The sequence below is a fragment of the Diorhabda sublineata genome, chromosome 3 (genome assembly GCF_026230105.1).
Source record: "Diorhabda sublineata isolate icDioSubl1.1 chromosome 3, icDioSubl1.1, whole genome shotgun sequence".
NCBI classification, from domain to species: domain Eukaryota; kingdom Metazoa; phylum Arthropoda; class Insecta; order Coleoptera; family Chrysomelidae; genus Diorhabda; species Diorhabda sublineata.
Genome location: NC_079476.1, coordinates 30,056,845 through 30,083,655, shown reverse-complemented (window position 1 = coordinate 30,083,655; position 26,811 = coordinate 30,056,845). Strand labels below are relative to the sequence as shown.

The 26,811-nt window shown below is 32.2% G+C and overlaps 1 protein-coding gene across 4 annotated transcripts in view; it reads left to right on the top strand.

The window, feature by feature from the left end:
- Positions 1-26,811, top strand: part of LOC130442103 (voltage-dependent calcium channel subunit alpha-2/delta-3) — a 54,186-nt gene that overhangs the window by 24,496 nt on the left and 2,879 nt on the right. The window contains exons 12-24 of one of the 4 annotated variants that reach the window (XM_056776142.1): positions 1,735-1,785; positions 2,051-2,131; positions 3,481-3,555; positions 7,422-7,598; positions 8,868-9,079; positions 11,685-11,800; positions 13,267-13,360; positions 16,175-16,285; positions 22,399-22,511; positions 22,779-22,918; positions 24,326-24,574; positions 24,868-25,214; positions 25,913-26,114. In XM_056776142.1, the coding sequence (XP_056632120.1) occupies positions 1,735-1,785; positions 2,051-2,131; positions 3,481-3,555; positions 7,422-7,598; positions 8,868-9,079; positions 11,685-11,800; positions 13,267-13,360; positions 16,175-16,285; positions 22,399-22,511; positions 22,779-22,918; positions 24,326-24,574; positions 24,868-25,214; positions 25,913-26,114 (1,968 nt within the window). Of the gene's footprint in view, positions 1-1,734; positions 1,786-2,050; positions 2,132-3,480; positions 3,556-7,421; positions 7,599-8,867; positions 9,080-11,684; positions 11,801-13,266; positions 13,361-16,075; positions 16,286-22,398; positions 22,512-22,778; positions 22,919-24,325; positions 24,575-24,867; positions 25,215-25,912; positions 26,115-26,811 lie in introns of all 4 variants that reach the window. The other 3 variants (XM_056776140.1, XM_056776143.1, XM_056776141.1) reach the window with 3 other exon arrangements.

Genomic DNA, 26,811 nt, shown 5'->3' with positions numbered 1-26,811 from the left:
GGTCACTAAGTTATTCCTGGCAATGAGGAAACTATCTTACCATTAACAACAAATTAAACGGATGGCTCAAGAATCAGATAAGTCTCACTAGACAAATAATACAGATAATCAAAAAGATTCATAATCATATGAGTTCAGAAGTTTGAGGAACTTCTCGTGACGTATAGAAACGACATTAAAATAGGTGGTAGGTCTTCTGACAGTTTACTGTCCCGTCAAATAGATAAATAGACGATAGGCATGACCTACATTGCAGATTCTGCGAGCAAGCTATAGAGACAGCACAGCATGTACTCTGTGAATGTCCTGCTCATTTAAGCATAAAATATTCTCTAGGTATAGGCGCAGAGCTGTTGAAAAGCCAAAATGGCTCCCCGAATAATCTACATCTTGACATTATTAGTTTTACAAACACGACTATACTTGGCCTATACTATGGAAAAAGAGAATCTGTACATTGAAACAATTTGGTACCCAAAAAAGAACATACATATTACACTCAAGATGAAATTCTCCATTGTCAATCTCCTTAAGATATTCAAAATCATATGAAACCTATGGAAAAATGATACATGCAAAGTATGACTCTGGATCCAAAATTGAACATTTACTAAAAAACTTGGTTTAGATCGCTAAACATTGTTTTTTTTTATTTAACATTATAATTAGATATAAAAGACGCATGATGGATTAGTTACTACTTGGTGGAGCTAAGTCCTTACTGTGGTGCCGAATAAGATCAGCATTGAAGAAACATTCAAGCAAATTATTAAATAATTATGAAGAAATCTGGTCCTAATACGAAGTACTGAATGGAATATTATCTATTTATTCAAATTAGGGAAAAAAGGAACAACTAAAAAGATATTTGGAACTATGCTAGAAGAAACAAGGAAGTCAAAAATGAAGTAGGCGAATAATTAATTTGGGAAGACCCAAAATAAACGAGTTATTTGAAATATATATATTTAATTATATTATTTAGAAAATAACGTTATTTCAACAAAATACTCTGCATTATAATCAAAGCAATACATTCGTAACAGTTGTGGTACACATTTGCAGGAACTGACAGTTGTTTTCTAATTTTATCGACATCTTCAATGCTGTGAAATCGGTGTCTTTTCATGTCACTTTTAATGTTTGGAAAAAAAGTCTCTTGGTTAGATGTACGCCATTTTAAGCTAGAAACTATTGAACGGAAAATTGGTGTATGTGCAGGTGCATTGTAATGGTGGAAGAACTAGTTTCCTTTCTGCCTCAAATCGGGTCTTTTTTGACAAACAATGTTACATAATCTTTTTAACACTTCCAAATAAAAGTTTTGATTGACATTCAACGTTTTCTTCGATTTGTGAGCATTAAAAGAGGAAACAAAAATCTTTTTAGAAGAATATAACAAACCACTAACGTCTTGCGGAAGAATTGTGTACTAAAACATCTCCACCCCGGTCACGCTATTAGGGAGGGTTATTAGTTAGTCTCAGTAATATAGAAAACTAAAAATACAAATTAAAAATTCATTAAACAATCTAGAGGTCGATTCGTACATGTGGATGGGTATTTGCAAAGACTAACAAGATGAATTGCAGCTTACTACTTTCTAGGTACAGTAAAAACTTTTGTTAATAGTATCTCTCTGACGATATTTACACAGACATTTATTAGTTTAAAATGCTCGGAATGTGGGTTTGTACTTTTATCTTACATATTCATTTTTATTTTGTCTCTTAGTACGACCCTGCTCCTGTTTGCGTAGGCTTTCTTTGCTGGTACGAGTTAAATGTAAGTAACTACCATTTATATAAAGTTTTTTAAATTTCCCTCCTGTTTTTTGCGTGCGAAATATTTACGGCTTCTACTCTACGATTTATAGGCGAATTATAAGTATAATCCATATTTCAAAATACTAAATTTTTTCTTTCTAGTTTTATTAGTTTATTAGTAGACGCAAATTTCGAATTTTGTTTAGAGCAGTTAAACCTAGAGTATTAGATCCGTAATTCATATTAAATATTACAATCTAAACATTGTTAAAATTATTCTATAGGAAAGAGTGGCAAATCTACTAGGAGTCGCAGGAACTGATATTCCCATTGAATACATTCAGAGGCTCATGCTACCGTATAGGGTGAGTTTTTTATACTTATTTGGAAAAAGAGATTGATAGAAAAAGGCGACTAAGTCTATGAAGAGTTAACTAAGAACTTTTCGGAAGGCAACTATGATCGGGTTAATCTGATCATGATCTGAATGTTCGGAACTATCACATTCACTGTTTGTACAGTCCAGGAGTTGTCAATCTAAAAAGTCCTCTCATACCGTGAATGTACTTTTTTTACAAAAATTGAAAACGCGTGGATCGGGTGGATTTACAAACCCGGAAAAATGTTTAAAAAATTAATTATTAAAAAAATCAAAAAACGTTTCTCCATGACGGTATGAAATGATTTGCCTAAAGTGTATTCGATAGAAAATTTCATTATCTTTCAGAAAAAAAGTTTTTTTGGCCGGTAGAGTAGACAAGCTTTTTTTTGAAGTGTGATGAGGGAGGAAATTTCTCCCTCATTACGTAACATGATTTTTTCTATTTTATTCGTTTCAATGTCTCAAAAACGGCCGGAAGTATCCAGAAAACCAGCTTAAAATCAATTGATTCTGAACTCATTTTCGATAAATAAAATTATAGTCAATTAATACCTATAATTTAGAATAAATATTTCTCTATGGGAATACTATTGTATTATAATATTTTTATTTGATTTTTGTTTTTCACCTCATTGGCCATTGAATATAATAAAGAAGTTGTTAGTTTTTTCATGAGTTCAGCTAAACTAACCAAAAATTTTCTAATATTTGAAAAATTTATTCTACTTTGGTCCTCTTATAGTCCAGGAACAATAATAAATACATACATTTATAATATAAAACTTATGCTACCTATGTATAAATAAAATGACGAAGGGTCCAGAAAACCCCATATATTGCAGAACTAAACTTCTATACCCGATATTCACAAAAGGTTAAATGATCACTTTATTAGCTTTTTCGCATAATTTTATTTGATGTAGTTATAATGGCACTGATTTTATTGACCATTTCTAGAGTAATTATAGTAAATGACGGTCCCGATCCGGATGTTCAGAATCATTCATGTTCATATAGCCATAATAGAGAGCTATTTCATGGGACGGAGCACGAGAATATTTACGCAACTTTTCCTCGGTTTCTTTCATTCTTTTTCCACATGAAAAATAATGATTAATGAACATTCGAAATTCATTTTCCATCATATTTGCTTAACAACCACAACAGTTTTGTTCTTATGCGTAATGAAACTAATCTATTTTCTGATTCATATAAAATTTTGGAAGATGACGACAGAACTGTGGCTAAAACTGGCTAAAACTAACAATATAATCACTCTTCGGGCAAACCGCACTCGTGTTTACCATTTTCTAATTGATTTTATGTTTACAGCTGGGGGTGAATGGATATGCGTTCATAGTAACCAACAATGGTTATATTCTAACGCATCCAGATCTTAGGCCAGTGGTGAGTTAAATACGTATAAATAGAATTTACATTGTCCAATAAAGTTGATACACTCAAGAAATTATAATTCTTATAGTTTAATCAATTCTGAGTAACCGTCATCTACTAGTGTACAAAAAATCGACAATTTTTTAAGAGTATAGACTTTATAATGAGACGAATAAAAAACATATTAATATAAATAAAGGAGTGTTAATTAACCTTCAAAACAATAAACGAATAAAAAAAATTTAAAACTTCATTCGATTTATAATTTATAATGAGGGTCATCGTTTTGATTAAATCTTCACAGTACTGCCCAGTTTTCTAATACGTATATAAAAATGACATGGTTGTGAAGAACCTCTGTGGTACTTTGTCGGTATTGTCAATGGCAATCATGTCGAATCACACAAGCAAATTAATACTGAACACACTGTTCACTCTACCACTACACCAACATTCACAATTACACTATCTAACGCTCGTTACGATAACAAGTTATCGTCTTCAGAGAATAAAAATTATTCCAGCGAGAAAACTTCTTCGGCGGGAAACTTTACATCTATTCCTTAACTATTAAACTATAGACTGGGCTGTAAGGATTGGAAGAATTGGCTCTTTGCCCCTATTTAAACTGTTCATGTTTATAAAAAAATCAATGTTTTCAAATGCATCCAACCATTTAGAATTGAATACATTTATTAAAAATTCGACATTATTTATATTTATTTGGTGATTATGACCATTCATTCTTAAACCGGATATTAACGGATCTCTTAGTCTGCCCAATTTCCTTCTCGTTACAATCACCACTGCTAATTTTATATATACCACTCTTTTCCAAATTTGGTGTTTTATCCAACAATTGTTTTAATGTAATGTTGGATTTATAAACCAATTTAAAGTCTTCTCTGTTAAATATTCCTTCAAATCACTTTGTATAATCAGGATTGAAAGATACCAGAGCAATTTTTTTTTATTTTTATTTTGGAATAACGTGGCAACTCCCGATGTTAAGTGGATTCAACGATGTACTAGGTAATGGAGACTAGCCATCTTTCCTGGATACAATGGAAAGAATCAGTCGGGATGTACCTGCACGTAGCGGTGTTTTTCCTAAATACATCAAAAGTTAACCTTTTTTGGCCCGCGGACCAGTAGATTTGTTAAAAAAAAATGTGTGATATTTTCTTAACAACAAATTTTACTAAGTATTTATAAAGAACTACTACATAAGTTAGTTTTATTATAATTTGCCTACAGTAATATTCAAATGTAGAGGTATATAATTATACATACATATAATAATAAGTAAGTATATAAACCTTTAACAAAAATGAGAGAAAATTATGAAAAAATCTCAAACTGATGGATGTATGAACACAACAAAAATTTGAACAAAAAATTAGAAATTATAAAAATGATAAAAAAATCATTGCATATGAACATATTGTTAATAAGAAGATTGCTGCTGTTCTTTTTCTAGCCGATTTCTAAATTAATTTTTTATTACCGCCATAGATGAAAATCCGGATTCACATAAATATGTAGTTGCGAAGGGGACTAACATTTTCATTGCTTTCTCGTATAGAAATGGATATTCATTTTTCAATTTGATCCAAAATTTATCTATGGACATTGTTGAAAATTAACATAATATCTGCACTAATCTCAAGAAGGGACTCATATTCTCCGTCATTTAAATTTAACTTACTACTGTCATATGCTATGAAAGGGTTTGTTATCCACACATTTCTTTCACACGTGGTTTTTTCCAGATAGCAAATATTTTTCGAAACTAATATTTGAAGAATGTAAATGTTGCCCAATGATTGTATTTAATTTTGATAAGTTTAAATCGTGTTGCAAATCAACAAAATCAAAATAATTATTAAAAATAACAATATTATTGTTATTTACTTTATCCACCCAAAAATTATTTCTTTTCTCAAATCCATCTATTTTATTAAATAAATGAAACGCATTTATGGAAGCTCCTTGTAAACTCAAATTTAAATCCTTGATATAGGAAAATCTATCACTTAAATATGGTAGTTTTGCAAACCATACTACATCAGACAAATGTGTACTTAAACGATTATCCTTCCATCCTTAATTCAAAAAGCCTGGTTAAAATCTTACCCCGCAAACGCCATCGAACTTCTTTATGAAGTAATAATTGCTCATATTCGGCACCAACCTCCTGACAAAATATTGCGAATAATCTGCGGTTTAAATCGCTTTTTTTAATAAAATTAATAATTTTCATAGATTCCGCTAAAACCTCATTTAATTCTGTGGATAAACTTTTCACAGCTAAATGTTGTCTGTGTATTATACAGTCGGTTATTAGTTTTACCCAGTGGTAAATGATTTTTTGGTTTTAGGAATTCCAGGGGCAACTAAGTACGAGCATTTTAGTATTGACTTGTTCGGAATAAAATTTTGTTTAAATATTTTTGTTTGGAATTCTAACTCTTGTTTTTTACCCTCAAAATATTCAAGCGGTTTATTTTCCAGCTTATAATGTATAGCCTTAAAATGTAATATATTCGATAGTATCATTTACTAAAACTTCATGGCAAATGATACACATCGGACGTACATCTTCTTCCGTAGAGTTGGACCAAAGAATAAAACCATATTTTAAATATTAAGGATTGTAATGTCTGATAATTGGTTTATTCTTTTTTGCTGGCGGAAGTCCCGTTTCGTGGTAATTTTTTTGAGACGTTAAACTGGTATTCAAAAAATATTTTTTATTAGCGTCTATATAAGTATATAAATAGTCAATAAACTTACTTTTATATTAGTTCAATACAGTTAAACATATGTATAATTATTATAATGTTTCGTTTAACAATAAATTAAAGACACAACCAGACCACAACACAATTTACAATGATAAAGCTGCTTAAGTTTCGTACACATCCACATCATGCAACAAAGATGCAACTTGTATGAAAAATATTCTGTACGTTCGTTACTTCCAAAGATAGGAATTACACTTGTAAGAATTTCGGGAATTTGTCTTCTACGTAGAACTAAATTAAATAAATGTTTTCGTGGATAGGGGAAATGTCCGCGGACCTCTAATGGTCCGCAGGACCAGCGGTTGAGAATAGCGGCTAGATACTTCAGTAATTAGTAATAGTAATAGGCTAGAATTTGATGTGTTTAAGAAAATCACCGCAACGTGTAGGTACATCCCTGCTGATTCTTTACATTCCATAAGATGGCTAATCTCCATTACGTTAGATCGTTTAGTTCACTTTCCACTCACCATTGAAAGATTCAATAAGTAAAGGACCTTCATTGAGAATGTAGCTGTACACAACGGTTATCATAAGAGAATTATAAATAGGTTAATTAACCGTCATAGGTTTAAGAAATCTCTATGTGAAACCACTTTTTTACAAACAAGAAAACTGGCTCTCGTACCTTTCAACTCTGTTTATACAAAGGAATTGGAATGAATACTTAACAGAGTGGGTTTTAAATTGGTTTATAAATCCAATTCCTCACAGCCCTTTCTGTAGTTTGGTAGTCAAGGAATAAATGTGAAGATTCCTGCCAAGGAAAGTTTCCTGCTAGAATTAATTTTTGCATAAGAAAGTTTTTTGGTGGGAAAATTTGGTATAAAACAGGTAAGTCAAATTTTAATTTACCATTAGTCGCTGAAGAAGATAACTTGGTTACCGAAACGCTCGTCGGACAGTGTTGGTATAGTGGTAGTGTAGACAGTGTGTTCAATATGTAATACGTAATTTTTTCTTAGTCTCGTAAAACAGGTGGGACAAAAACAATTAACTATAGTAGTGACGATTTGTCAATTGTTTGGAAATCATTATTCACCGTATTTAATATTTATTATTCGTTTTTAGTATCAGGGTATTTTGAAACCAGCATATAATAGAGTCGATATGATTGAAATTGAAATTCTTGATGATGAATCTGAGCCTAGGAATTTCAGTGATAAAATTCGTGAGTTTAGGAGACAAGTAGTTATGCAGTACAGTGGAAATATCACTCTAGACGTTAAAGGGCATCTAGACGATATGGTAAGTATTTCTGCGTTTCTAATATATGGGAATCTATTGGAAGTTTTTGCTTAGATACCAGCGCTAATAATAGACAGAGCTAAAATAATAATAAAAAATCAGTATCCGTTTACTTGTCTTTGTGTAGTATATCCATATCTATTCAAGCAACTCTTGTTGAAGGTGAAGAAGCAGATGCTTCAGATTTGTTAACGATATGTTCCATGTATCGATTTACAAAGAGCATTACTCTTATTAATTTGAAAAGCATTGTGCAAAAATTTGCATAAAATCACAACTGTCTTCAAAACGTCATTACCACAATACCCTCATCTCTTTTTTTATAACAAATAAAACTAAACATATGTTCTTAACTTTGTAGCTAATATTATAACTGTAAAATAATCTGATTCTTGGTTAATTTTAATAAGATATAATCGTATCTATCATACGCCCACTTATAGGTTGGAAACGTGGACAATAACGAAGGCTAAAAAGCAAAAACTTTTAGTTTTCGATTGAAGAATTTTAAAGAAAATAATATATGGTCCAGTGAATAAACGAACCAACTAGAGAATGATTCCTCATAATCAAGAACGTGTTACCTTGAACAAAGATATAGATAAGATAAAATACATAATACTTAATAAGCCTATTCGGGAAAGGACTTTCAGTTAATAAGAAAAAAAAGGACGAAGTTAAGATGGATTTACTGTTTTCCAGGATTCTTAAAATAGAGAAATGGTGGGCGATTTCTTGTGAGAGAAACCATCGGAAGGGGTTATTAGAGGTAGCCAGGATCTTGTATCGTACCAAATAACGGATCATTTGCCCTTATAGTTGAGAAAGTAATATTTAGAAAAATAATTTTTGTGAAGCAGGTGCAGGTGGAAAGTTTAAACACATCTTAATGGTTTTAATAAAACGATATATGCGTTAAAAGATTCCATTCTTATAATAATGAGGAATCGTGACAAATTAATTTAACCGATTCCTCATTAGAACACAGAGTTGCTTCATATTTCTGCTTGGTATTCTATTCAATCTCATCTTCTTAAATAAGAAATCTAGTATAATATATAAATCTTTCTTCGAATACTGAAAGGGACGACATTATAAAACCCTTTATTTTCTTATCATTAATTATTAACTTTCAAATCCAATAGGTCCTCTTTGCGCTCATGTAAATTTCAGTTTATCCTTGCTTCTACGATATTATATTATCATAAAATTTATTTTATCAGACAAGATTGTTTCTTTTCCCTATGTATAATATTTTTATAATTTCAGAGACGAATTACTTTTATGAAAAGAGATTACTACTTCAGAGGAATAAATGGTACTCCCTTTAGTCTTGTTATATCTCTTCCAAAGAAATACGGATATACTCGAGTAGAGCCCAAAGTTGAAAACGACATTCATCGTTTAACATTGTCTCAGCCTTCTGATAAAAAACCACTTTTGCGATATTTCACTGGAAATTGGACCATTCACCCTGACTGGTAAGTCTTGATTATGGAATGCTTGAAAAATACGAGTAATTAAAAATGAACTACATTAGCTATTTAAAGGTTAGTATTTTGTTATTGGATTTGTCAGTTTTGGAAAGTGTATTGTAAAAATGTGTCAAGAAGAAGAATTTCGATGAATTATTTTTACGCGTGAAGAAAAAATAGTATATGTCACTCGGAACAGAAGACTGGCTAACGCCTCGGTAGTACAATAATTTGGGCTCAACAATAATGCTAGCCTTCTACTCCTAGTAACATAACGTACTATACTGTTATAATTTTTCAAAGACAGATGAAAATTTCACGTTCCGACTATATATATTTTGATAAAGACTAAAAGAAGTCGAAAAGTCAAATTTTCATCTGTCTTTGAAAACTGTAAAAGAAACTAATTTTAAATCAGAAGAGACCTAAAATCAAGAACATTTACAAACATAAACATATCAAAAGGTCTAAGAAATAAGAAATTTGTGATATTTATATAACAAAAAAAAACTATTGTAGTCTGTATGAAGGAGACATATGTTGAATATTTCGGTTTGAAAATGGACAATTATACCATGGGCTTCTCATAAAGTTTTTGTTGTCTTTTCTTGTAAAAAAAAGGAGAACGTTCTGCATTAGACTTTGGTATTCTCATCACATTGAAAGAGCCTAAGAATCATATTGGTGATAGTTATTTTTGCGTGGTAGAAGTTTAAGGTTTCAATCGAAATTAAACGTAAATATCCAGAATATAAGTCTACAAAGTGTCCTATTTTACTCTCTCGGCCTAATTTCGTTTCAAAAGTAATTCGCATGCCCTTAGAAACAATGATGTTGACAAATTGACAAAAAACAGTGTAGTCTACCGGTAACAGAATATGAGGGTGATACATCTACCTCTAGTTAATTGCACAAAAAGATTTGATGCGTGATCTCAATTTATCAAGGATCAGAACTGTTATGGAAAAAAAATTATTGGTATTAACAGGAACAATTGTACAGAACGCTGCTTCTAGACATAGGTTTAAAATATATCAAATATGTAAACTAAATTAGTGGGGCCTTTTTATTGAAAGTTTTTAAAGAACCATGCACCGTTCTAGAACATATTATGTTCGGCGTTTCAGAAACTTTGCACATAGACGTGTACCTACAAAAAATCTTCTTCATAATCTGCTGCAAAAAACGTTATACTTGACCAAAGACAACATAATTCAAATTAATGAATGTCATTTTCAAGTACTCAGTAGCAAGTGTGAGCAACTATTTTATGATATCGACATATGCGTAGAACATTGCACATGTGCAAGTGGAATCCTCGGAAAACTCTGTAAGCATCAGGCTGCTGTGTTTCCTTTTTGTACTGATCCTATTGCAACTCAGGCTAATGATAGATACCTACTCGATGGCAGTTTTGGCATTAGGAGATAACGCCAAGGAAAGGGATTTTTGTGTACGGTTGAAAGTGAGTCCATCAGCTGCTCAAATAATCCAGATTTTAATGAAATAGGTTTAAACTATGAAAACTATGAAGCTGAGAAATAGAAAAACTGCCTTTATGCATATATCATTTACTTTATTTCATGTTTTTCGATGTTTGTGATGTAAAATGAAGATATTGATATAAGAAATATTGAGAATATAGAGAAAATCTTACAAAATCATTGATAGTTTCATAAATTGTAACACTAAACTGAATGTAAATATAAATTTAAATAGAAAAATACTTAATAAAGAAGGCTATTACTACTTTATAATACTTCGTACGATCGCCTCAATACTAATAGGCACTGGAGCAACCAACAATAGTAGGAATTATTTTTGAAAAAATATACAATATAGCAAAACAACGTTACCCCTTTCAAAATATCTCTATTACAACTAGTACATTTACTTTCTATCAGAAAATACCATAGATTTGAATTGTAGTTTTATTTGTTCTAAATTAAGAAAAATTTTTAAAATAAACAAGGATTTTAATTCAGTCATTTGTGTATATGGTAAATATACAGAAGTGGGGCTCTATCACAAACTTCCTCAAAACATTTTTTGCTGCACTTCAGATCCTTGTAGGATTTAAATAAGTTATGGGGGAAACATTTTGTTCAAGAGGTGATCGAAAAAAAATTATCAACAATTAAAAAAGAATTAACAATTACATTTAATGTGAAAACTAACTAACCTAACCTGAACTAACCTAACTTAACCTCATTGCTGCTATTGCTGTAGATGACCGTCTAATCCGATATAATTCGATAATTATTAACAAAACAACCCCACATGCGCGAAAAAATTTTTGAAGTAAATTTGGGATGGGGCGAATTTCTGTTTATTTAAATTGAAATGTCAATTTTTCACATCGCCTTTTAGTGGGGATATTTATGAAATTCCCTCGAATTTATAAACATCCCGTATTTTTACTGTATCTATGAACTAAAACCAGAATGAATTGTATTAATTTTTTAAATATTAGTACAACCTCATTGTTTTTCATTTTTCAATCTTACGATTGTTTCCAATGTTGTTCAATAGTAACCTCATACTAGCTCAATGGTAGTAATTAAATTACAATCCTCGATGGACATTTATATAGTAGACTATTATTTTCCAGGCACTATTGTCGTTATTTAGACAATAGAAAACATTTTGATAATCCCGAAGAGGAACTTCTCCATTTCCTGCAAATTATGGAGAAGCATGCTTGGAAATGGTCCAAAGAATCCGAATGTAAGTGCCCTAACTGAAAATAAAATTTGAACAAATCAATATTTGATAGGTTTTTATTTTTAACCAATTATTTGATCACTTTCGTTATCAACAATATTTTGCCATTTATTATACAAATTTTCAATGTCAAAGCGATACAATTCTACTGTTAGATATCGGAATAAATGTAAATACAAGGGTGGGATTTCGGGCATTAACAATTTGTCCAGGTTTCAACACCTTAAAGTGAAAAATTCTGCATATATTCTATCAAACACACAGAAGCGCGATTTTGGGATGCAAACCCAGCTTCGTCGGACTTTGTGTTCATTCAATTGAAAAGATCTATTGCGATTTCATCCAATTGGATTATCACATAGGACTCAATACGTTGCATGTAAAGACACGGATGACTTTGTTCTCTTCGGAGAAATTATTTTTTTTGTCAAAGTTCAGCGACCTTTCTTCTGTGCTCTAAGCTGTCCATGTTTCTTCCCAGCTCTAAATCGCCTATAAGTCGAATCTTCTGTATTCAGTTGAGGATCCTAAGGAATCCTAGGGATCCATGTTTCAAATATGCGAGAAATACTCCAAAGATAGACTGGATCTTGTAGAGGATAAGAAGCCGAGAAGGAGTATATAGAGTTTTGTGCCACGTGACTATGTCAGGACATATTGCAACTTTAACAGCCGACAAGCAAAATTGCGTTGATAGTAATATTTTATGTCCAAACAGGATCAGCTGCAGTGCCAACCTTCTTTTTATATCCAGAAGCCTGGATCTTTGCAGCATTAAACTCGGATCAGATTGCTTCCACCTACCCTAGAATTTTTTCAAGATCGATATTGGTAGTGGTAATCTGTTGTTGCCTACGGATTAAGGTGTTAGAGGACACCAGTGTGCGGCGAAGCTATAGATCGAGTTTTCAATTTTGTCGAGTAGATAGTTGATGTACAGGAGTACAGGAGAAAGAGAGTAGGCGACAAGATGTATCACTGGGAAACACCAGCGTTGACCTCGAACCTTTTTAAGGTATCTCCATCGATAGCTCTTCTTATTTTTCTAATCTCCTGTAAACAGATGGTCGAGCAATTTTAGTTAAAGTTGTTTAAGAGTTAAACGATTGCATGACATGGATTTATCTTATATTGTTGATCTTCCTGATCGATGAGAAATAGAGAGATTGAAATCACCTACTTGGATAAATAACCCAAATGTTTTGGTCGCAAATGTTGCAAAACATTTGACTGGCTATTTTTCGATTTCGAAATATAATAATAAGCTGACGAATGACAATCAAATATGCGCAGAAATGACATTATTTTCCTATCCTTCTAATACAATTTCTAAGTTCTCTCGGAAATAACATGTATAACACTTGAATTCGTAAGTTTATAGTTTACCCACCAACAATTTTTGTGTATAATTTAAAAACAAGATTTCACAAACTGCTTTTGTATTAAAATGAAGAAACTATTGATTTAAGGTGACAGAAAATTAGTCTGCCATGTTGTGTCGGACGCCAAACTAACGGAGTGGTTTAATGACAACATCACTACAACCAGTCGAGAGGAAAATGGGTAAGTTTGTTCAACAAGAGCTCCAATTTAGAAATCCTACTAATTTGACGTCGTCTAATCAAAATTATCTTTTTACTAAAAAGTCCTATGTCAATATTGATGGCATCAGCAAGGTAAAGTATTACATTTACCCTATTATTCATATTACATACAAGTGTATTCACAGAGGCCGGCAAGGTTTATCTTGATAATGATGTTGGTATAGAAGTAAAAAATAGAATGAAAAATGAATTATTACAGAGTTAATGATAAGTGCGAAATTTACATAATTCAAAAAGAACTATTTCGAAAGCCCCCTTGAAACGGTTGACATAGTTCTATGTTGGTACAAGTGATTTCTCGGAGATTTGACTTTTCGGAATGATCACTATCTGAATGTTCGGGAACTAACCTGGATCACTTTCTTTGAATATTATTCATTTCCCTTAAATGGCTGTCTACTGTTAAGTCTCATGAGTAGCATAATTGATAGGTTACTGAGATATGCGGTTTTTATATTTTCCGGCATTTCAGTATAAAAATAGCTTATTACTATTAAACTTTATTGCTAAATTGATATGAGCTGGTAAATCTTTAATAACTGCTCAATACCAATTATCAAATGTCTAGAATATACAACTCAATGAATATCATGGGAAAATTAACGCTCAAAAAAGGAAAAAACAATCAAAAGTTCTTGTAGATTATGTTTTTAATTTGAAATTTTCACCGAAACGTTCGGAAACTGTGATCTGAATCTTGTTCTGGGTTAGGCTCCGCAATCAACTAATAGGTGATCTACCTAAACCCGGATTATAGTTTCCGAAAAGTGCTATTGTGTTTAAATTGTTCCCTACTGTAATGCCAAAAGAATTTCTTTCTATTTTTATAACTAAAGCGCTAGCTACCTATTGCGTTACCACCTACAAGTTTCCATATACGTTTATTCTTGATATAGGTAAACTCAAAACAAAATATATTGGTTAAATATATTTTTTTTTGAGTTATTTTAAGACACACCAGTCACACCTGGACGTCTCCGCTCCCGCTTTTGAGCAATTAACAAGAAAAGAGTGGGGATAGGGTGGTTATCTGCCTACTCCCCGAAACGAATCACCCCTTTTCTTGGTTGATTCCAAGGCCTCAATCTGCATACTTCTTGGAATTTCCCCGAAGAAAAAAAGCTGAAAGCATAAAAATATAAAATGATTGAAGTAACTAATAAAAATAATATGCTTACCATCAACAACTTGAGCTAACTGGGGCTTTGTCGCCTGGATCTTGTAATTATAGGAGATCCTTTGGCGGATTATGGGCTTTTGGCGGCGTGAGAAGTATATTATTGGCGGGAGGGTTAATAAATGGGTGCATCTCGGCTTCTCGGGGGATTTTAGAGAAATTTTATTGTTGGCCGGAATTGTATTGGAGCAAAGTGTATGGAAATAGTGTTTTCAAGTTGCCGGTAATATCTGGCTATCGTCCCTTGTGTTCAGACAGTTTACAGGTTTCTCTATTTTGATAGCTTCTCTAATAATCATGAACTTGAAGGAGCGGAGTGGGGCGGCTACATTATCGAAATAATGACAACTGAAAAAAAAGAAAAATCATGTGAATATTTTCCTAAAAGTGTGCCACTCCATGAAATGATTTGTGATTCTCTGCTTTACAAATATGAACACTGATGATACGGAACATCCAGAACTGTAATTAACTGTAACTGCTCCACAATTTTTTATAAATATCAATATAATCCTTGTCTTTGCGCGAGCTAGCAAACATAGCAGGCAGGCAGTACTTCGCATATTAAGTGAAAATTTGGACATGAGAAAGTATGCGCAAGATGGGTGCCACGTTTGATCAAGATATTTTCATCGAGTGTTTGTCAGTGTTTCATAACCATGCATGAAACGTGGGTCCATCACTTCACAACCGGAACAAAAGAACGAGCAAAACAATGGAATTTAAAGAAAGAGCTGGCTCAGAAGAAGGCAAAGATCTTTCCATCTGCAGGCAAGGTCATGGCGTCTGTTTTTTGGGATGCGCGTAAGATACTTTTCATTGACTATTTTGAAACAGGAAAAACTATCAACGGCGAATGTTATGCGAATTCATTGCTACGTTTGAGATAACAAACTTGGCTAAGAAGAAAATGTTGTTTCATCAAGACAATGCACAAGGTCACACATCCTTTATTACTATTACCAAAATTAATGAATAAAAGTTTGAATTCCTACCTCATGCACCCTATTTAGCCACTTGGGATTATTTTTTGTTCCCAGGCTCGGTGATCAAAGACTTTCCAATAATGAAGAGGTGATATCGGCAGTTCTTATTATAAAATGGACATCGAACAATAAATATATTTTTTTCCAAAATTTTGTGTTTTCTTTGTTGGACCAAGTATTTCTGGGACTATCCACGTATATCTAGGGAGTCTGTAATATAACCTATCTTCAGAAACTGAAAATTTTTATGTAATAGAATACATCGAGCAAAGTTTTTGTATGACCAACTTAATAAAATGTTTGTGTGTGATACTTAGGTATAATAAAAAAATATTTCTTTTTCTTGTTTTATTATAATACGTATTTGATTTGTTTCTTACAAAATTTTTGAAATCGGACGCGGAGTAAGTATCGCTGTAACCGTTTACTTTCAAAGCATCTTCTTTTGAATGCATTATCAACCAAATTTTTACACAATATTCCCTTAACAAAAGAATTCTATTTTGTTTAGGTACGGTGGTAAAGATTATTACGAATTTAAGGAAATACTAGATTTTTTCGAGTTGTGCAAATGTTGCAAGTGCTCATGTAATAATTCTTTTGCATGCAGAGCGGAATTGGTAAAAAAGATAGGAATTGTTATTGCATTCATGGCAACCCACAGTGGTCTCACAAGATGGCAAAATTTTCCACAAAATATTGAAACACCCGAACAAGAGCCGTAAGTATTTATGTTTTTTAATAAGTTTTTGGATAATTGTGTTTAAATTTAATAAAAACGCATTATTACATAATATTGATTGATAAATTTTCCGAATCAAGCTAACCAGCAAACAGAAAAATTCCAATTAAAAAAGGAGAAAATGAGAGTGACTCCTTATCAGCAACACTATTCAATCTATCGCACGTACTAAGAAATATAAATACAGTAAACTCCCGGTTATCCAGCTCTCGATTAACCAAGCCTCCGGGTTAACAGCCTGTCATTCAAATATAACCAACATAAATAAAGGTCTTAATAGCGCGACATCTATGGGGAGCCGCGATGGTTATTTGTTTAATGCAGTAACAAGCGCGGTAGAATCGTACACGCCTCTACTGGCGTCTACTGGCTGTTGCTAGGTCGAGTTGTCATATCGTGGGAGGGGGAATATGACACATTCTAGACTCAATTGGCTCTGAACTCGCACTCTAAGGCGCTTGAATTTCATAAAAGCTTTAAAGACTGCCAGGAAACATTTACCGCGAGTGAAGGATGGCTGGCCCGATGGAAGAAGAGGTATGGCAGCTAAATATTAGTGGTGAGAAGCTATCAGCAGACTCATCTAGAATCGCGGAATTTCAAAAAAAAATTGAAGAATTTGTGTTCAAGGAAGGATTAACTTCTGATCGGACTGCTCCTGGATTTAAAAAAAACAAAAGGGGAGTAACGGTACTGGCTACATCTAATGGCTCATTGAAGCTAAGACAGCTGCTTAATGGAAAGGCGGAAAACCCTAGAGCCTTTAAAAACGTAGAAGTCGACTGACTGCCAACAATGTACCGCAACCAAAGGAGTGCATGGATGAACGAATTGATATTAAGTGATTGGTTTTACAACAAATTTGTACCTATCATAGAAGCCTCTCAGGAAAGTTGTTCTACTATTGGATAATGCGCCATCCCACTCTGATGCTCAAGAACTGTGCATTGGTGGTATCAAGGCAATATTTCTACCCCTAATGTAACCTTGCTAATACAATCTCTAGACCAAGGGGTTCTAGAAGCGATGAATAGGATCTACCGGCAAAGGCTTCACTAAATGTTAATTTTGAAGTTAGACGAAGAAATGACTGTTAAGGATGCCTTTAAACAAGTCACATTAAAAGATGTGTCGTACTGGTTTGCGTCAGCGCTAGATGAGGTGAAAACAGCTACCGTTCAAAAGTCGTGGAAAAATTTATTTGGCAAAGACGGACCATGCAAACGTCAGTCAACTAGTCGAAATAGCCAATGAGTTAACCGTTGTGGATCAAATCAACAGCGAAGACATTCGTGATTAGTGCAGTCAAGATGTTCAGATGGAGATTACCGACGAGGAAATCAACCTTTCACGGGGTTTTACGTCTTTTCTACCATAACTGAACTTAACCCGTCGAGGTGGTCCTGGTCCCAATTAACTTTGATAATCGGGAGTCTTCTGTAGAGAAAACTTTAGAAACATTGAGGATCAAATAATACCACGAGTTACGAATAAATAAGGGAAAAATTATTATATACGGCAACCAGTTCCGCGTTCTTAGCACTTCATATGCGCAATTTCGATTTACCAGTTATACATTCGAAAAGGTCAGAAATTGGTCATAAAATGTTGATTGGTCTTATTAATTAGTCAGGGCTTAAGAATTTTTTTTATGAATTGAATTTTTTCAAAGTCATTAATGAATTTTAGCACCACATCCGAGAAAGAAATAAAAATTTTGATCTATGTGCAATCCAGAAGTATTCGCTGATTATTGGTCAGCTTAAATAAATATTTGGTCAGCTTAATTTACTATTTACTTTACTATTAACGAGACGGAGTGAAGTAAATATTTTTTATAACTTCGTTTTAAGAAAATAAAGCTGTTTGTTTTAATAATTTTGTGGAAAATGAATTGATAACATTTTGAAAGTTATACAATCCCCATAATGTATTATTATTAGTAGAAAATTTAATACTCTTTACGAATTCTGAGAGTTTTTAGGTAAATAATTGACTTTTTAAATTTTTTCTTGATTCCAATACAACATAAACATCATGATTTTTTTCTTCCGCATCAACCACGCAGGGTTATTAAAGAGTAATTGAGGTCTAATACATTCGATCGGTGAATCTAGATTTTATTACTTAGTTTGCAGTCTTTTGGGTAGTTCATAAGTTTTTTTGAGTCTTCTTGAAGTACCTTTCCAGTGAATGTGGTAATTGATTCATTTTTCGTTCCTTGTCATATTTTAATCAGTAAATTTAGAGGTGTTTCACTGTTAACTTACTTTTGCATATTCCACACATTGGTTTGTGATTTCCCGCTAGTAGGTAGTCATGTGTGAAGAACAAGAACCATCTTGGTGTATCGAAAAATGTCTATGGAATGGAAACAAATTAAGGTGGCGCAATAGTAGCAAGTGGGAGAATTTTAAAAAGAGCGGCTATTAGAGTAGGATAGTAAATTAAATTCTTTTTTGAAAGTCATAACTATTTCAAAGAAAATATTAATATACAAATTTATTCGAGTGTGCATAAAGTGTACATAAAATATATAACTGCTAAATTCATATCATTTTCACTTGCTACACTAGAGTTATTTTGGCGAGTCTTCGTATTATAATTTGTTGTTTACAGCTGGACACTTTTTCAACTAATCCCCCATACAAGACGGCTCTCCTTACCTACACCCTCCACACTACTTACATAAACATCATTATTATATACACGGTTTACACTTACATACCGTTCTTTCAAGATAGACTTGAAAGACATAAAGTAATTTGAAAAACGGATGTTCATATAAAATAATCTAATTAATCATCATCTTTCATGTATGTACTTTGACGTTCACGTTCCTATTTCTTCCTCCCCTTTTATATATTCGGTAGAAGTACAAGTTTTCTCTTTAAAAGAAATTATACCACTTCCTCTGGTTCATAGTAAAGAGCTCTGAGTAGGTTAGTAAGTGCTTACTGCCGTGATACAATTAACCGACCCAAAGCATGAACGTTACGACAATGACAATTTATTTAAATTTTTTTATTTTTAAATTGAACTGACCAAATGTTTATATAAGTTGACTAATTATCAGCGAATGCTTCTCCATTACGCATAGGTGGAATTTTTCCTTTTTTCGAAAATGAGGTGCTAAAATTTCTGAATCACCTTGAAAAACTTCAACCAATAATAAAAAATATTCTAGCGCTGACCAATCAATACAACCAACTGAACTTTTTTGACCAATTTTTGGCCATTCAGATGGTATAGGTTGATCGAAGTTCCGCACATAAGGTCCTAATATCGCGTACGGCAAGTAGTTCAAAAGAGAAACAATACAATTAGGAGATTATGACGGGACTATGATGAAGATCTGAAATAAAAGAAATAATATATTACCAACTATTAGAGCACCAAGCAAATAAGAAGATGCTGGAGAGCAAAATTCTAAATAAGGAGACCAAAATAAATATGTACAAGCAAAGAAGGAGCTTCAAGGGATATATTTCAAATATGAAAACGCAAAGAAAATTATGGATAGGGCAGCTTTGGAGAGCAAGCGAAGACACAATAGCTTTCATAGCTTTTTCAATACTATACAGGAGGTAGAAGAAGAAGAAGTAGCCCCAAGTCCAATTTTTGTCAAGAAATAACATTCAGTAAATTACAATTAGACTTACTTTACTAATGATTAAATTTTTTTCATATATGTTTGTCCAATGACAATGGATTACATGCAGTATGTTTTTGAACTCTGAAATTTGTTCTCGACCGAACTTAAATATTTTCTAAACTAATATTTGATGTGAAAATAGAAACAATTCACTTATTCATTAAAAACTCACAGAAATAATTTTAACTGCTCTATATGCAATTAAAATTATTTCAATATATTTCTTTAAAAAATATGAATTGGAACGAAGTATTCGAAAGCTCGGAATATACTAGAGTTTGGTGATTAATTCTGCCACATTCCCACGACGAAAACGCTTTATATAAATATATATATATATATATATATATATATATATATATATTTATATATATATATATATATATATATATATATATATATATATATATATACAGTGCTTTTCAGATAAAAGTATCCACCTTTAATAACTTTTGTAATACTGGTATTTAGAAAAAATCCAAAAACACGTCAATTTATGTTGGAAGGGGCAAGCATTATGGCTTATTTAAACTTACTGGAAAAGCCACCCCCTCACCCCTAGCAGCATCCCCTTTATTTTTTTAAATTACTTTTCATATTTTTTATGTAAAATTTGGATACTCCTCTTTGAGCTGATTTCAAAAATGTATAATACTTGTAGGTTAAAGTGGTTAGTTTATGAGATAAACAATTTTTCTTTTAAGAGCACAAATTTTACTTATTATTTACATTCACCTTATTTGCCTGTACTAAAATGGGTTGTACAACAGTTCAAACTCTTTAATCTTTTTAACTGTGCTATTTATTCTACTTAAAAAATCCAAACAACAAAAAACTCTACTTTTTATTAAAGTTTGACATTGTCAACTAGAATTTGCAGTCACTATTGATAGTGTAATTTGATACATTATTTATTTTGTTTCTCTGAAATGGTTTACTCTTTGCAAGAAAGAATTGAAATTGTAGGTTTATACTACCAAAATAATAATTGTGCAAGAGCTGCTGCTAGAATATTTAACGAATTACATGACGGAAGACATGCAACTCATAAATATGTAATTCAACTGATGGAGAAATTTACCACAACAGGGTCTGTTTGCAATAAAGTGCATAAGCGACAGGGACTCGTAAATAACGAAGCAATCCAAGTGGCAATTTTAGGGCAAGTCAGCTTAGAGGCTCAACAACCCCAATCGTTGTTCTACATAAATTCAAGTACCACCCATACAAAGTTACGTTGGTGCACATGTTGAATGAAGATGATTTTGATCGTCGTCTACAGTTTTGCGAATCAATGACGCAAATTATCAATAACAATCCACAATTGTTAAACAATATTTGCTTTTCTGATGAATGCTCATGGTCATTAAATGGCTTAGTAAGTAGGCATAATTGTAGATATTGGGCTGAAAGTGATCCACATATTATGCGTGAATTCCATACACAACATCCCCAAAAGTTAAACGTTTGGTGTGGTATCCTAGGTGACCACATTGTCGGACCTTTCTTCATCAACGGAAATTTAAATGGTGAATCATATCTTGAGTTACTCAGGGAAGGGGTTGACCCACGTATTACAACAATAATAGAAAATGATGATAACCTTTCCGAAGATTTACTGGTATTTCAACAAGACGGAGCTCCCCCACACTATGCTATGCCTGTCCGACAATTTTTAAACGAAAAATTCCCCGCTCGTTGGATAGGTAGAAGGGGGCAGATGATGGAGTGGCCACCTAGGTCACCGGATTTAACACCCTTAGACTTCTTTTTATGGGGGTATTTAAAAACAAAAGTTTATGCTACCCAACCAGAATCTCTGGATGATTTACGAGAGAGGATAGAAAATGAATGTCGACAATTAAATCCAGCCATATTAAGCAATGTCAGAGAGGCATTTCAAAATAGATTATACCATTGTATGGAAGTGAATGGTACTCATTTTGAACACTTATTGTAACTTCATAATAAATAGCACAGTTAAAAAGATTAAAGAGTTTGAACTGTTGTACAACCCATTTTAGTACAGGCAAATAAGGTGAAAGTAAATAATAAGTAAAATTTGTGCTCTTAAAAGAAAAATTGTTTATCTCATAAACTAACCACTTTAACCTACAAGTATTATACATTTTTGAAATCAACTCAAAGAGGAGTATCCAAATTTTACATAAAAAATATGAAAAGTAATTTAAAAAAATAAAGGGGATGCTGCTTGGGGTGAGGGGGTGGCTTTTCCAATAAGTTTAAATAAGCCATAATGCTTGCCCCTTCCAACATAAATTGACGTGTTTTTGGATTTTTTCTAAATACCAGTATTACAAAAGTTATTAAAGGTGGATACTTTTATCTGAAAAGCACTGTATATATATATATATATATATATATATATATATATATATATATATATATATATTAAATTTTATTTGTTAAATTATAGAAACTTTGAAATTCTCCACAATAAAGCCACTGATGAAATTTGGTATAAACGAGCTGTTGAGCATCATTATGTTGATCCACAAGACTTTATCTATGCTGTCCCACATTATACAGGTAACAACAAAAGAAATAAAAATCATTTGACAAATGTAATTTTTGGAATTCGATCATACTTCTTTATTTTTATACTAGTTACTTCATTTTAGCACTAGTAGAAAAACTTTACCCACAGTTTCAAATTTCTTTACGTGGGTTTGTCATTTTTTAAGTGATGTTTTGCTTAGAATTTAAATTTAGCGGCACAAATAGCTTATCGCATTAATAAATATACTATTTTCTCGGTGCTTTTTTGACAAAAAATAAAATCATTACATGTTTTAGGAAACTCGAGCCTAAGTTTAGTCACTGTTAGTAAGGCGATATTTCGAGAAGATGGTAGTAAGAAAGCCCCAGTAGCTGTTGTTGGATATCAGTTTTTCCACGGAGCTTTACAAACTTTATTCACACAAATTACAAGTAAAGTAAGTACATTCTTATCATTCTTTAAAGAAACATGTTAGTACAACCTTATTGTTTTATTTGTGACTTTTCATTATAAAGATAGAAATAAAAAAAACCATACTTAAGAACTTATAAAATAAAAGCAATGTTTAGTTTACATACTGATTTTAATTCTCATGTGGGTTTAAATTGTAATTTTAGCAACAAATATTATACTTACCATGTAATTTAACATTTAACATTTAACAGAGCATTAAGTTACCATATACGAGGGTTGTCTTCAAAGTTTCCGACCTCTCAATTTAAAGATATCAACAGTTATACCAATAAAAGCTGCGTTGAGATTCTCACTAGAATTTCAGCCATTTTGGACGCTTATTTTCTTGTTTGAAAATTATATAATTAAGTCGTTCTGTAGATTTATCTGGTAATGGGAAAAATAGATTATCGAGCTGCCATTGAATATTTGTTTTTGAAAGGCAATACATTAACACAAAATGAAAAAGAAGTTAGACTCGGTATGTGTAGACCATCATTTACCACTGTAAAATTTTGTTGAATTCAATGGTACTGGACGGCCGTTGGATTAAGATTAGAGAGTTAAAGCAGGCTATTTGAAATATGGAAAGACCGTATTTGTAATATACTGAATGTAGAATGATGCATGCATAAGCTGCCTATTTTTGACCAAAGCGCATTCGAATAAAAATTTTCCAAAATATTTTGATGCAATTTAATCAAAATTATGCAGATTTTTTGCGCCGATTCATAACTGTCGAGTAAACCTGGATCCACCCCCACACTCCTAAAACTAAAAAACAGAGATGACAACGGATTGCGAAGGGCGAGCCTCCTCCTAAAAAGACAAGACGGTTTCATCAGCCAGAAAAGAGATGGCGACCGTTTTTTGATATAGTCATGGGATTGTTCATCGACTACCTCCAAAAATCTAGCATCATTGCTTGTTAAAATGAAGGAGAAATTGTAAAAAGCGACCGCATTTGAAGAAATAGAAAGTGCTATTTCATCAGGACAACGCACTTTTTCAAACTTCGGTTATCGCAATGGTTGAAATTCATGAATTGGTTGAAAACCCACCAGATGTGGACCTCAAAGTTACACTTACAAGAGAGAGATTTTCATCAGACGAGACGCCTATTTTGAAAAGAAAGGTTGCAACTGTTCCTTGAAAGGGTTAATAAGGTTAGAACGTCGTTGGTCTAAATGTATAGACTTAATAGATGACTATGTTGAAATCTATAAATGATTATGGAAAAAATGTCCTGTTTCTGCCTTATGTCATTCCAGACAACGCTCATATACTGAGAGAATAACAAAATCTTGCATAGTAAATATTTGAATCAGAGAGGTTAATATTTGATAAGGACATATAAATTTTTCAAAATTTTAAATAACTTGTCTTTTAGTGTGGAAACATTCCATGTAAAAGAACATGTGCATCACAGGAACTTCATTGTTTAGTACTAGATGATAACGGTTATGTCATCGTTAGCGACAATCCCAAAGAAACAGGTTTCTTTTTTGGAAAAATAATGCCGGACATTATGAATCAACTGCTAGAAGAAAAAATTTATAAAGTTACCACTATGTATGATTATCAAGGTTTATGTGCCGAAGGTCAAGAGATGGAAAGCCCAGCAACCAGGATACTATCGGTACGAATACAGTTATTATAGTATATTTTTTAAGATACCTAGTCAACTAAGACTTTTTTATAGAATACATAAGTATATTTTGAATAGATTATTCAAAGACAACAAAATCTATCATTATCAGCTTTGAACATTTGTAAATAAACATTTTAAAACCTCCCTCAAATCAGGTACAATTCTCTACCTGGTTGTATGAAACTGACGAAGATTTGTATTTCATCATCATTCCAATTTTTAAGATTCAATGATTTTTATCAATTATTATGTAATACATACTCTTTATTTTTCATTTTCAGCCAATTGTTCACATTACTAACTTGTTTAATTGGTTTGCTGGATATTTCATTTCACTTATCAAAACTGTAGCAGGAAACCAGTTTGAAATTTTTCCTTCTGAGCATTTTCAAGAAACTCATTATGAAGTTATGGATGAAAATGAATATTCTGCTCATAATAACGACAATAACCATTATGAAGAAGCAGAAATGCCTTTGAGCGATAAAGAATTTGTACAAAAATTTGCTATACAAGTAACAAAACCTGAACCGTGTGATACTCAAATGGCTTTATATTCGCTTGTTCACTATTCAGATAGAAATATCTCAACTAGCGCTTATAACAAAACTATGGTGGAATGTTCGAGGTCAGTACCTAATTGAAATATTAATGTTGGTGTTTGTGGAATCGTTGATGGTATTCATACTGATCACGCTGAAAACGTCAAGTTCGTTACCTAAATTTTGTAGTTGTGAGTGTTGGTGTATCAATAGTTATTAATGTGTTAACTATGAAATATTATTAATTGAATGTAAATAGAAATGAAATTGGTTTCAATTATTCACTCTAAGCCAAGTTTTATGTTTGGATACAAATTGAGTCGCGTGCGGGAAAGTATCACTTTCCGTACTTGTTAGGAAAATAACTATTTTATGGAGCTAATATTTGAACTAATAGCGATATTTTAACATAGGTTTTAAAGGAGATTCATTTGAATGATTTGCAATAGTGGCTTAAATCAAAAGTCAGCTAAGGTGTATATCGCCATCTAGAAGCGAAAAAATGTAAATGTTGGATAATATTCCTTTTGAATTTTTGCTCCTCGAATGTGAGCCAGAATTCACTATTTACCACTACCACTACACCAAATGAATAGTTCACCTTTCGGTCTTTGAAGACTCATTACTGAAACGCAAGTCAGACAGTTCGTTTAAGACTGTTGGTTTAGTGATGATAGTGAATAGTGTGTTCATTAATTTAATTGTTCATAAAGGTATAAATTATTATTTAATGTATGTTTATTATTTTTTCTAATTAATGGTTTAAAATTTTGATTTAATACAGGCCATACATTGTCCAAAAGGTGTCTGGAAGCAACATGATTCTATTAGTTGTAAACAACGTCTGTCTAGGCGAACCAAATACTAGCATAGATACTCCTGATCCTGTAGAAGTAGATTATAATATGTCCTTAGCTTGTTATAGAGCAACATATAACGACTTTCCCAGAAGACATTATATGAGTTGCATTAACAGAAATGCAAATGTAAGTATAAGTTATATAGATTATATTTGTACTAACAGCATATTTCATTAGTTTTTTTAAAAAAGTATTTTATCTATATTGAAATAAACTGCCTTGTAATTTTAAAAAGAATAATGCACGCCTCAACTAGGATAAGGTAAAGCCAAGCATTTATGAGAAACAGAAACATTACATCAGTAATCTCATTAAAGTATCAAATCAGTCCTTATTTTCGGAAGACTCATACTCACTGATTTCTGAATCGTTTTCTAATTTAACAATAACTAGTTTAATGTCTTTATAAGCGTCTGTCTATACCAATAGAAACATTCATCTGCCATTTTAATAACATGATTAGTTAATCTTTGAAAACATGATTCAATTTTTAAGTCATATTTAATTGTCTTATTTGGTTAACGGCATCCCATATAAGTTCTATCTGCTTTAAGTTCGGTTGATATGGGGTTAAACGTAATAAAGTGTGATCATGTTCCTGTATAAGTTCATCAATTTGATACTATAATATGCTTATTCTTTTGTAATTTAATTACTTCGTATAATCCAAATCTTAAGCTGTTATAATAGAAAACAATGTTTTTTGTGAACTGCTATTAGGGTGCATTGTCACAAACAATTACAGAGTTAGCTGGTAGAATGCTTCTTCTTCTTCTTGTAACTATTTGCCGGAATTCACTGAGTAATAATCTTCTGCTTTGGT